General features: G+C 44.1%; 1 protein-coding gene across 1 annotated transcript in view; it reads right to left on the reverse strand.

The window, feature by feature from the left end:
• Positions 1-13,252, reverse strand: part of LOC140737576 (diacylglycerol kinase theta) — a 332,765-nt gene that overhangs the window by 290,447 nt on the left and 29,066 nt on the right. The window contains exon 2 of the mRNA XM_073064008.1: positions 1,862-1,941. Within this exon, the coding sequence (XP_072920109.1) occupies positions 1,862-1,941 (80 nt within the window). The remainder of the gene's footprint in view (positions 1-1,861; positions 1,942-13,252) is intronic.

Genomic DNA, 13,252 nt, shown 5'->3' on the forward strand with positions numbered 1-13,252 from the left:
GGCACAACCTCAAAATAGGAAGACCTCCATTCATAACAGAGATAAGGAGGAATTTTTTTTAGGCACAGGATGGTGAATCAGTGGAATTAATTGCCTCAGGTAGCTACAGAAGCTAAGTCATTTGGTATACTTAAAGCAGAGATTGATAGGTTCTTGATTAATCAGTGCGGTAAACTTTACAGGGAGAATGGGGTTAAGAGAGATAATAATCAGCCATAATGGAAAGACGGAGTAGACAATGGGCTGAATGGCCTAATGCTGCTCCTATGTTTTATGGTCTTCGACTTGATGGGTTACTAAAAGTGAATTTAATCTGCTTCCCCCAGTCATAAACATTTACACTGCATTGCATTCCAATCGTTAAAAATGAAATTCCTAGTCTCTTCAGTTTAATACGCGTGATCTGTACATGTGAGTTTTGTGGATACACAATTAAAATATTCAGAAACAGAAACCAGATGAATTAAATGTAAAGAACACCCATGTTTCTTTTAAATAATGTACTCGGAAACATTATGTTTGTACTGTATTTAAAATAACTACAGGCAATCCCCGGGTTACGTACGAGTTCCGTTCCTGAGTCTGTCTTTAAGTCAGATTTGTACGTAAGTTGGAACAAGTACATCCGGTATTATTTAGCGTCAGTTAGTCAAATGTTTGTCTTAGTATATAGTATATATTTTACCTTTCTATGCATATAAAACACTTAAACGTATGTATTCCAATAATTAAACCACTGCGTTGCTTAGTAATAATTGTAGCTTTCATCGGGGCGGGGCCTTTCACATGCTCCATTATTCTCACTTTATCTGTTATCCTTTAAAATTGTTCCGATCATTGACCGACTGTAGCCTAGTGCTTTTCCAATGACTGATGGCGTTCCACCTCGCTCCAAACGCTTTGTTATTTCCACTTTATTTTCAATTGCAATCGCTTACCGTCAATGTAACAGTAACACTGCGGGTGGCGGGTCCCGGCCTGCGCCGGCTCCCGAAGTCCACTGGGTCCTAAGGACCACCGCACTGAATTCCCCTGGTCCTAAACTGCACCACACTGAGACAGGTTAAATGGGACAAGTGGGGGCTGTGCTGGGTTTGGGTATTTGATCCTCCACAATATTCCGCGTGGGAATTTAAACTGGAGGTGGCAGTGTTTTTTTTTACGAGGTCGAGTCGTGAGCTCGACATCAACCCAGCACGAATGGTACGGGAGTCACTGGATCGACATCAACCTGGCACTGGAGCGGTCTGTCACTAAATTGAACTCGGAAACCTCCATTCTCTAGCCTGACGCTGATTTGACTGCGCCACCAGCCAACCGGAACGGGGGGGGGGTGCGGAGTCAGGGTGAATCTTACTAAGAAAAATTTAAGTCAAATACAAACTTAAACACTCAACACAGTGTCAACGGCAATGACTTAAAATGGCGGACGGCGTTCTCCTTCCTCGGTTCATAAGTACAAGTTGTCCGTAAGTCGGACATTCCTAATTCGTGGACTACCTGTACAGTGTATAATCATTTCAGAAACACTGATCTACCACCTTACAAGCAAAGAACTCATCAGAATGTCACTTCATTCTCAATTCAGCGACTGTTTCACTCCAGCAAGGAATCACGACATGCCAGAACTGAACTCATAGATTCAAGGGAGCTGGGTGTTGAATTCATTGTCTGAGAGGCGTTCATGTGGGATCTTGATGAAAATTCTGTAATCTCTACATTGCTGTCTGAAAGAAAGTGCAGCAAAGCAACTCCTTTTTTGCAACACCAAGGACAGTGGACTTAATGATCCCACACGTGCTGTACATTTCTCAATGAATGGTGAACCTTTGTAGCTTCACTATGCCACTAGTTTGCTTACCTTTACCAGGTCTGGTGCCAAACATGAACAAAGAGTCTTCACGTTCTTCAGACACTTCTCGTGGCACATGAAATTACAAACTGTGAAAGAATAAACAAAGATCAAATGTGTAAAAATTGCTTTGTGAAAGAAATGTGCATAAAGTACTGCATATTCTAGTAATAATGGGCATAATTTATTTTCTGGTTCTTATCATATCAGAGGATCTGCCCTGGGACCACCATGAACAGTAACTGCCATCACAAAGAAAGCACATCAGCTTCTCAACTTTCTTAGAAATTTGAGTAGATTCAGCATGTTATCTAAAACTCTGACAAGCTTCTATAGATATACGGTAGAGTATCCTGACTATGTCACAACCTGGTATGAAACACCGATGCCCAAGTATGGAAGAGTCTGCAGAAAATCGTAGGTCCAGCACAGGAAAAGACCTCCTCACTGCTGAGCACTTTTACACGGAGCACCAGAAGAAAGCAGCATCCAGTATCAAAGATTCCATCATCCAGAATGTACCTCTTCTCAGTGCTGCCTTCAGGAAGGAGGTACAGGAGCCTTAGGTCCCACACCACCAGGTTCAGGAACAGTTATCGGGGTCCTGAACCAGCATGGATAACTTCACTCACTCAACACTAAACTGACTGCACAACCTACAGACTCACTTTCAATACTGTACAACTCATGTTCACAGTATTATTTATTTACTTATTTGCAGACTTCAGACTTCTTTTGCACTTTGGTTGCTTGTCAGTCTTTGGTGTGTGTAGCTTTTCATGTGTTTTGCTGTTTTACTGTGAATGTTTACAAGAAAATGAATCTCACGGTAGTTTATGGTGACAAATACATAGCTTGATAAGAAATTTACTTTGAAAATGCTGGAAGTATGAAGTTAAACAAGCAATATGTGTGAAGTGCTGAACAGTCCTGATGTTTGATACATTGAAGGGATGTAGGCTTTGCAAGCTGAGCCAGCATTTAATTGCTCATGAGAAGGTGTGGCAAGCCACTTTCTTTAACCACCGTTGTCCCTCAAGTATAGTTATGCCCACAATGCTATTGAGGAAGGAGTTCCGGGACTTTGACCCAGCAATGGTGAAGGAACAATGATTTATTTCCAAGTCAGGATGGTGTGCTGCTTGGAAGGCAATTTCCAGGTGGTGCTCCAATCCTTTATTTATTTGTTTATAAATACAGCCCTTCTGGCTGCACTGCCCAGCAACCCTCTATTTAACCTAGCCTAATGACCAATTAACCTACTAATTAGTACGTCTTTGGGCAGTGGGAGGAATCCAGGGCACCCAGAGAAAACCCACACATTCCATGAGAAGAGCGTACAGATTCCTTACAGATGACAGTGGATTTGAACCCTGAAAGGCCACACCTGAGGTGTCATGCTAACCGTCACTCTACTGTGGCACTGATCCTTCCACCTGGTAGAGGTTGTGGATTTAGAGTCAGAGTTCTGCAGCACAGAAACAGAACCTCTCCACAACTCATCTGAGCTCGCCCCATTTTCCTGAATTTGCCTCAGATTCACCAGGTTCATCCATGTACCTGACCAAATGCCTTTCAAACTTTGCAACTATACGTGCCTCTATCACTTCTGGCAACTGTATGAAAAAGTTGCCCCTCAGATTCCCTGTAAGGTGAGGGGAAATAGTTAAAGGGGACTCTCCTACCCTGAGAAAAATGACTGATCATTCACCATATTTATGCCCCTCATGATTTTATAAACCCCTGAATGGGTCTTCACTCAGCCCCCTATGCTTCAGGAAAAAAACAGAGCCTATCCAGTCTCTCCCTGTAACTGAAAACTTTCAGTGCTGCTAACATCATCGTGAATCTTTCACCAGCAGAATGCTCTCTGTCCAAAAGCTGGGTGACCAGAACTGTACACAATACTCTGTGTGGTCTCACCAATGTCTTCTACAATGTCCCAACTCTGATACTCAATATCCTGACCAATGAAAGCAAGTGTGAACAAATCTTGCCTTCTACACTCTATCTACCTGTGTCTCTTCTTTCAGGGATCTCTATATCTGTACCCCTTGGTCTCTCTGTTTGGCAACACACTCAAAGGCCCTGTCATATATCAATGAATAAGTAAATAAATAATCACTGTGCAAGCCATGCCTGGTTTCACCTCACATTTGCCGAGTTAACTTCGACCTATCATTCCTTGTTCTCTTTTCAATTTGATGTAGACCCCAAAGTAATTTTTAATAAACTGTTCACCCTGTATATCTCAGACTTTAGATGACACTGAGTCATATCATCTGCAGAAATTCTCTGATGGCTCAGCAACAGTTGGGTGTATAAAGGGAGGATGGGAAGATGAATTCAGGGCCCTAGTCAAATGGTGAAAGCTGAATCATCTGCAGCTCAACATCAGTAAGACAAAGGAGATGGTGATGGACATTAGGAAGACGAAGCCTGCACTGCTCGCTGTTACTATTGATGGTAAGGACGTGGATGTGGTGAGGACCTACAAGTACCTGGCGTGCACCTAGATGATAGACTTGAGTGGAGCACCAACACAGAGGCTGCATACAAGGGTCAGAGTTGCCTCTACTTCCTGTGGAGATTTGAGGTTCTTTGGAGTATGCAGGCCTCTCCTTCACATGTTTTACTAGTCTGTTGTTGTCAGTACAATCTTCTATGTGGTGGTGTGCTCAGCAATGGCATCAACACAGGTGATGCCAACAGGCTCAATAAACTGATAAGGCTGGCTCTGTTAAAGGAGTCAAACTGGACAGACTGGAAGCTGTGGTATAAGAATGTGGGGTGGGGGGAATCTATGGAATGTTGAAAGGACTGGATAGGGTGGATGTGGAGATAATGTCTCCAATGGTGGGGGAGAATAAGGGGTAGGCCATTTAGGACAGAGTTAAGGAAAAACTTCTTCTCCCAGAGAGTTGTGGGGGTCTGGAATGCACTGCCTCGGAAGGCAGTGGAGGCCAATTCTCTGGATGCTTTCAAGAAGGAGCTAGATAGGTATCTTATGGATAGGGGAATCAAGGGATATGGGGACAAGGCAGAAACCGGGTATTGATAGTAGATGATCAGCCATAATCTCAGAATGGCGGTGCAGGCTCAAAGGGCCGAATGGTCTACTTCTGCACCTATTGTCTATTGTCTATCCCACTCAACCCCATACATCTGTCTGTCCAATACAGAAACTATCAACTCCCACCTTAAATATACCCAAAGACTTGGTCTCCATCACGCTGTGGCAGAGCATTCCACAGATTCACTACTCTCTGGCTAAAAAACTTCCTCCTTCCCTCTGTTTTATAAGGTCGCCCCTCAATTTTGAGGCTGTGCCATCTAGTTCAGAATACCCCCACCATAGGAGACATTATCTCCACATCCACCCTATCCAGTCCTTTCAACATTCCATAGACTCCCCCCACCCCCACATTCTTATAAATTCTAGAGAGTACAGGACCAAAGCTGCCAAACACTCCTCATGTTAACCCCTTCATTCCCAGAATCATCCTTTTAAACCTCCTCTGGACTCTCTCCATTGACAACACAACCTTTCTGAGATATGGGGCCCAAAACTGTTGTCAATACTCCAAGTGCAGCCTGACTACTGTTTTATAAAACCCCTGCAGCATCTCCTTGTATTTATATTCTATTCCCATTGAAATAAATGTAAACATTGCATTTACCTTGTTTACCACAAACTAAACCTGTAAATTAACCTTCTGGGAGTCTTGCATGAGGACTCCTAAGTTCCTCAGCATCTCCAATGTTTGAATTCCCTCCCCATTTAGATAATACTCTGCACTATGGTTCCTTTTACCAAAATGTATCATCATACATTTCCCAGCACTGTATTCCATCTGCCACTTTTTTGCCCATTCTTCCAATTTGTCTAAGTCCTGCTGCAATCACATGGCTTCCTCAGCACTACCTATCATTCCACCCATCTTTGTTTCATCCACAAACTTTACCATAAAGCCATCAATTCCATTATCCAAATCACAGGCCCCTTTATTCCCACTAGCTGCCATTCTGTCAGCCATTCCTCTATCCATGACAGTATAGTTCCAATAATGCCACAGGATTTTATCTTGTTAAACAGCCTCATGTGAGGCACCTTATCAAATGCCTTCTGAAAATCCAAGTAAATGACATCCACTGCCTCTCCTTTGTCCACCCTGCTTGTTACTTCCTCTAAGACATATATGTCAAACTCAAGGCCCGCGGGCCAAATCCGGCCCACGGTGGAATTATCTTTGGCCCGCGAGATAATATCTAATTACTATTAAAGCTGGCCCCAGTAATCGAAGCGCCTATGGCGTATGATATGGCTAATGCTGAGTTTATTCAGGTACCAGGTTTTCAGGGTTTTTAGTGTTTATTCAGCAGTCTTGCTCGGCAGTCTTCTTCATAAGAAACGGAATTTGTAAAGTGAAACACTTTGTAGTTATAGCAGAGACTGAGACACATGAGAGTAGGCTGAAAAAACGGAGGCAACGAAAGCTGCATTCGCACGCGTCCGACTGATCCGGCCCGCATGAAGCTGCATTTTGCTCAATCCGGCCCGTGACCTAAAATGAGTTTGACACCCCTGCTCTAAGAAATCAAACAGATCTGTCGGGCATGATTTCCCTTTAGTTTGAATTGACTTTATTTCTTACATCCTTCGCATTCATAAAGAGTAAAAATCTTCTTACAGAACCATGCTGACTTTGACTTATTTTATCATTAGTCTCCAAGTACCCCGAAACCTCATCCTTAATAATGGACTCCAACGCTTCATCGACCTCTGAGATTAGGCTATCTGGCCTATAATTTCCTTTTTTTTGTCTTCTTCCCTTCTTAAATACTGGAGTGACATTTGCAACTTTTTGATGCCAGAATCATGTGATTCTTGAAAGATCATTTCCAATGCATCCATCTTCTTTTCAGCAACCTCTTTCAGGACTCTGGGATGTAGTCCATCTGGTTCAGGTGACTTATCTACCTTAAGACCTTTCAGTTTGCCGAGCACTTTTTCCTTTATAATGGCAATGGCACTCACTCCTGCTCCCCGACATTCACAGATCTCTGATACACTGCTAGTGTCTTCCACAGTGAAGACGAAAGTAAAGAAATCATTCAGTTCATCTACCATTTCTTGGTCCCCCATTATTACCTCCAATATTAACTCTCACCTCCCTTTTACTCTATATAACTGAAAAAACTTTTAACATCCTGCTTTATATTATTCGCTAGTTTGCCTTCATCATTCATCTTTTCCCTTCTTATGGCTTTTTTCATTGCCTTTTATTGGATTTTTAAAACATCCCTCTTCATTTTTGCTACCTTTTATGTAGTCCTTAACTTCCCTTGTCAACCATGGTTGCTGATGCTTGCTATTGGAGAACAATTTCTTCTGTGGGACATCTATCCTGTGCCTTTTAAACTATTCCCAGAATCTTCAGCCTCCACTGCTCTGCCATCATCGCCAGCAGTATCCTCCTCCAAACCAGCCGGGCAAGAACCTCTCTCAGCCTCTGTAATTCCCTTTATTCCACTGTAATGCTGATACATCTGATTTATGTTTCTCCCTCACAAATTCCAGTATGACTTCAATCATATTACGATCACTGTCTCCTAAGGGTTCCTTTATGTTAAGTTCCCTGATAAGATCTGGGTTATTAAACAACAGCCAATCTCAGACAGCCTTTCCCTGAGTAGACTCAAGCACAAGCTGCTCTAAAAAACCATCTCATAGGCATTCAACAAATTCCCTCTCTTGCGATCTGTCACCAACCTGATTTTCCCAATCCCCTTGCATACTGAGGTCCCCCATTAGAATTGTGACCTTCTCTACTGTCCACTAACTCCATTAAATTTGGTGGCTTCCACTATCTCACTAACCAAGCCACCCACATTCTCACTCAATTGTATAGAGAACAAACTACTATTTGGAAGGTGCTCTCTATGAAGGCTTGGTGAATTATACCATAAGATATAGGAGAAGAATTAAGGTACTAGGCCCATTGGTGCTGCCACTGCATCCCAGTTGATTCATTATCCCTCTCAACCCCATTTTTGTAGCTTCAGTTGGTGTAATGTGTCCTGTAGATGGATAAAATGCTGCTACAGTGTGTCAGCGAATGGTTGTACATGCAGAGGCTGTCAGGTGAGCTGCTGTGGTGACATATATCCTGAAGATGGTTGAGCTGCAGTCAGCTAGACAAGTGGAGAGAACTCCTTCAAACTCCTGACTTGAGCTTTGTAGGTGGTGAGCCAGCTCTGTGGAGCAAGCAGGTGAATTACTCATGGCCAGATTCACAGGCTCTGACCTGCCCTTGCTGCCACACTGTGTACAAGGCTACTTCAGGTCAATGGTAACCCCTTAGGATATTGCTAGTAGGGGGACCATTGAATGCCAGGCAGTGATGGCAGGATGTTCTGTCGTTGGATATCATAATTCCTGGCTCAGGTGTGGCATTTTTGTTACTTACCATCCAACATTCATGGCTGGGATATTGTCCAGGTCTTGCTGCTTTGGTGTGCACTGCTCTATTCTCTGAGGAGGCATGAACGGTGCTGAATATCGTGCAGGCATCAGTGAGCATCCCCACTCCTGACCTTATGACTGAAGCAGTTAATGGGCTGTGGACACTACCCTGAGGCTGAGATGATTGACCTCTAACCATCACAGACAACTTCCTTAGTGCTGCATACTATTCCGTTACCCCTATTTCCATTGAGTTCAGTTTAGCAAAGGCTTCTCGATGCCACATTTATTCAAATGCCATGTTTGTCCATGTTTACATTCAGGCTGCAATGAGACAAGGAGGAACCCAAACTGCTTTCAGTAAATAACCTTAAGTCAAAACCTAGAACAGTTAGCAGAATCTGCATCGGGTTTAATATCACCAACATATATCATTAAAGTTTGGTGTGTTTACGCAAATAGTACACTGCAATACATAATAATAAAGGGGAAAACATGAATTACAGTTTGTGTAAAAAAAAAGTTCACGATGTGGTGCAAAAATAGAAATAGAAACGTAGTTAGGTACGAGAGTTCAATGTCCATTTAGAAATTGGATGGCAGAGGGGAAGAAGTTGTTCCTGAATCGTTGAGTGTGTCAGGCTCCTGTACCTTCTTCCTGATGGTAGCAATGAGAACAAGGCATAAAGAGGCCACAAGCATGACCCAAGTTCCCACTTGCAGTTCTAATTCCCCATCAGACTTCAGCTCTAATCTTTGCCACTTCTCCCTCAACCACCCCCACCCCAACAACAAAACTCAATTAAGTTCAGTCAGGCTGTTTGCAGGTAATGGAACATAGAAACTGAGTTTTTAAAAGTAAGATATGAACAGTTTAGGACCAGCATGTTTCTGTTTGAGTGAACAGCAAGTCCAGCAAAAGCAGAGTGTTTTAGTTCATGAGGGACATTGAGCGTCCGACCAGGATAAAAGTGATGTGTCCAGTATGCAGCTGGAATCAAGCAAGAACTTTGAAAAGTACAACAAATACAGGAAGACACTTAAGGAAAGTAGAAGGGTAAACTGGGGACATAAGATATCCCCAGCAGATATGATAAAGGAGAATCACAAAATATAGCACAAGTATATTACAGGCACCTGGGGAGAAAGTTTGTTCCTTTAAGGGTCAATATAGCAATCTATATATACATGTGGAGTCATAGAAACAGATGGTCTGAAAGGTAGTCTTTATTGCAGGTGAAGTGACACTTCACCTGCATGTCTGTTGGGGTCATATACAGTCGGCCCTCCTTATCCGCGAGGAAATGGTTCCGGGACCCCTCGCGGATACCAAAATTTGCGGATGCTCAAGTCCCTTATTCAACCTGTCTCAATGCAGTGGATCTCAGGACCTAGCGGAACCCCAGACCTGTCTCAGTGCAGTGGACATTAGGACCCGGCACCAGAGCTCTGAATGCGCAGTGTTTCTGTTCACGAAAATAATCACAATCACAATTAAAAATAAAGTGGAAATAATAAAGCTATCGATAAGAGGTGAAACGCCATCAGTCATTGGAAAAGTGTTAGGCTACGTCAGTCAACGATCAGAACAATTTTAAAGGATAAAGTGAGAAAGGCCCTGCCCCAATGAAATCTACAATTATTACTGAGCAACACAGTGGTTATATACCGGCTGGGTAGCCTCCAACCTGATGGCATGAACATTGACTTCTCTAACTTCCGTTAATGCCCCCCCTCTCCTTCTTACCCCATCCCTGATATATTTAGTTTTCTCCCCCCCTTTTTTTTTCTCTCTTTCTGCCCATCACTCTGCCTGTTCTCCATCTCCCTCTGGTGCTCCCCTCCCCCTTTCTTTCTCCCTCGGCTTCCTGTCCCATGATCCTTTCCCTTCTCCAGCTCTGTATCCCTTTTGCCAATCATCTTTCTGGCTCTCAGCTTCACCCCACCCACCCCCTCCGGTCTTCTTCTATCATTTCGCATTTCCCCCTCTCCCTCCTACTTTCAAATCTCTTACTATCTTTCCTTTCAGTTAGTCCTGACGAAGGGTCTCAGCCCGAAACGTCAACAGTGCTTCTCCTTATAGATGCTGTCTGACCTGCTGTGTTCCACCAGCATTTTGTGTGTGTTGCTTGAATTTCCAGCATCTGCAGATTTCCTCGTGTTTGCAGTGGTTTAATTATTGGGTTTGGGGTTTTGAGTTTTTGATCCTCCATATCAACCCGCCACGGATGGAGAGTGCACTCAAAAGCAGTCTGTCACTGGCTCGTACTCGGAAATGGTTTCCGAGCGCGGTGCTGAAACAAATATTCTTAATTGTTTTATATGCATAGAAAGGTAAAACATATACTATATACTAAGTCAAACGTTTGACTAACTGACGCTTAATAATACCGGATGTACCTTTTCCAACTTACTCAGTAAGAGAACTTCCGATTTTTTTCGATCCCAATCCACGATAACCCACACACATCCTCCCATATACTTTAAATCATCTCTAGATTACTTATAATACCTAATACAATGTAAATGCTATGTAAAATAGTTGTTATACTGCATTATTTAGGGAATAATGAAAAAGAAAAAAAAGTCTGTACATGCTCGAACAACAAGTGCTGGAAGAGCACTTCCGGGTTTTCGCGATTCGCGGTTGGTTGAATTCGCGGATGCAGAATTTGCGGATAAGGAGGGCCGACTGTACTGTGTCCGGTGCTCCCAGTGAGGCTTCCTGTACATCAGTGAGACCTGGCATAGATTGGAAGACCGCTTCACTCTGTCCGCCAGAAAAAGTGAGATCTCCCAGTGGCCACCCATTTTAATTCCACTTCCCAGTCCAATATGTCTATCTATGTCCTCCTCCACTGTCACGATGAAGCCACACTCAGGTTGGAGGAACAATGCCTTATATACCATCAGGGTAGCCTTCAACCTGATGGTATGAACATCAATTTCACAAACTTCCAGTAATGTGCCCCTCCACCATTCCCCATCCCCTTTTCCTTCTCTCACCTTATCGCCTTGCCGACCCATTGCATCCCAATGGTTCTCCTCCCCACCTTTTCTTTCTTCTCTGGCCTTCTGTCCTCTTCTATCAGACTGTCCCATCTCCAGCCCTGTATCTCTTTCTCCAATCAACTTCCCAGCTCTTCATCCCTCTGCCTTCAGGTTTCACCTATCACCTTGTGTTTCTCTCTCCCCTCCCCTCACCTTTTAAATCTACTCCTCAGCTGAATGTTCTCCGTGCTGGCCTCAATGTTCTCTGTACGGGTCTGAATGTCTCCGTACCGGTCTGGTTGTTCTCCGTAACGGTCTGAGTGTTCTCCGTAACGGTCTGAGTGTTCTCCGTAACGGTCTGAGTGTTCTCCGTAACGGTCTGAGTGTACGTGCTGCTGTGCCTTTGTCACCACACAGTTAGTTTGTACAGACCACGTGAGGTCCTCGTGATGTGGATGCCAAGGAACTTGAAGCTGTTTACCCTCTCAACTCCAGATTCATTGATGGCCTGGAGGAAGAAGTTGTCCCGGAGCCTGGTGGTCCTGGCTTTTATACTGCGGTACCATTTCCCAGATGGGTTTATAAGGGTTAGCCCGTCTCCATTCTCTCTGTAATCCACAACCAGTTTTTTGTTTTTGCGACATTGAGGGAGAGGTTGTTTTCTGGACACAACTGTGTCAGAGAGATGACTTCTTCCCTGTAGGCCACCTCATTATTGTTTGAGATAAAGCCAATCAATGTAGCACCATCGGCAAATTTAACTAGCAGATTGGAGCTGTGGGTGGCGATGCAGTCATGGGTATACAGGGAGTAAAGGAGGGGACTCGGTACACCGCCCTGAGGGGCTCCTGTATTGAGAGTCCGGGGGGAGGGGGTGGAGGTGAGGGAGCCCACTCTTACAACCTGCTCGTGATCTGACAGGAAGTCCAGGATCCAGCTGCTCAAGGCAGGGTCAAGGCCCAAGGTCTCTGAGCTTCGTGTCAAGCCTGGATGCAACTATGGTGTTGAATGCTGAACTGTAGTCCAAGAACAGCATTCTCACATAAGCATCCTTCCTCTCCAGATGTGTAAGGACGGTATGTAGAGCAGTGACTAATGCGTTGTCTGTTGATCAGTTGCGTTGGTAGGTGAATTGTAGGAGGTCCAGTTTGGGTGGTAGCATGCTGCAGATGTAATCCTTGACCAGCCTCTCAAAGTATTTCCTTATTACTGAGGTGAGTGTACCAGGACGCCAGTCGTTCAGGCATGTTACCTCGGTCTTTTTTGGTACAGGGACAACTGGATAATTTGAAGCAGGAAGGCACTCTACACTGGGAGAGGGAGAGATTAAAAATGTCCGTAAACACCCATGCCAGTTGTGCTGTGCGCAGGTTTTCAGAGCCTTACTAGGTACTCCATCAGGACCTCCCACCTTGCGAGGGGTCACTCTCTATTTCAAGACAGCCTAACATCAGCCTCTGAGACAGCGATCACAGGGTCATCAGGTGCAGCAAGGATCTTCACAGCTGTAGTTATATTCTCCCTTTCAAAGCGGGCATAGAAGGCATTGAGTTCATCTAGTAGTGAACATCGCTGCCATTCATGCTATTGGGTTTCGCTTTGTAGGAAGTAATGTGTTACAAATCCTGCCAGAGTTGTCATACATCTGATGTCACCCCCAACCTCATTCAAAATTGCCTCTTTGCCCTTGAAATAACGCTCCGCAAATCATACCTGGTTTTCTGGTATAGGGCTAGGTCACCAGACTTGAATGCCACAGATCTAGCCTTCAGCAGAAGACGTACCTCCTGGTTAATCCATGGCTTTTGGTTTGGGAACGTACACTAAGTCTTGTGGGCACACATTCATCCACACGAGTTTTAATGAAGTCGCTAACAACCGCAGCATACTCATTCAGGTTCAAAGGTGAATCCCTGAATACAGTTCAGTCCACCGATTCAAAG

This window comes from Hemitrygon akajei, chromosome 13 (genome assembly GCF_048418815.1).
Source record: "Hemitrygon akajei chromosome 13, sHemAka1.3, whole genome shotgun sequence".
Lineage (NCBI taxonomy): Eukaryota > Metazoa > Chordata > Chondrichthyes > Myliobatiformes > Dasyatidae > Hemitrygon > Hemitrygon akajei.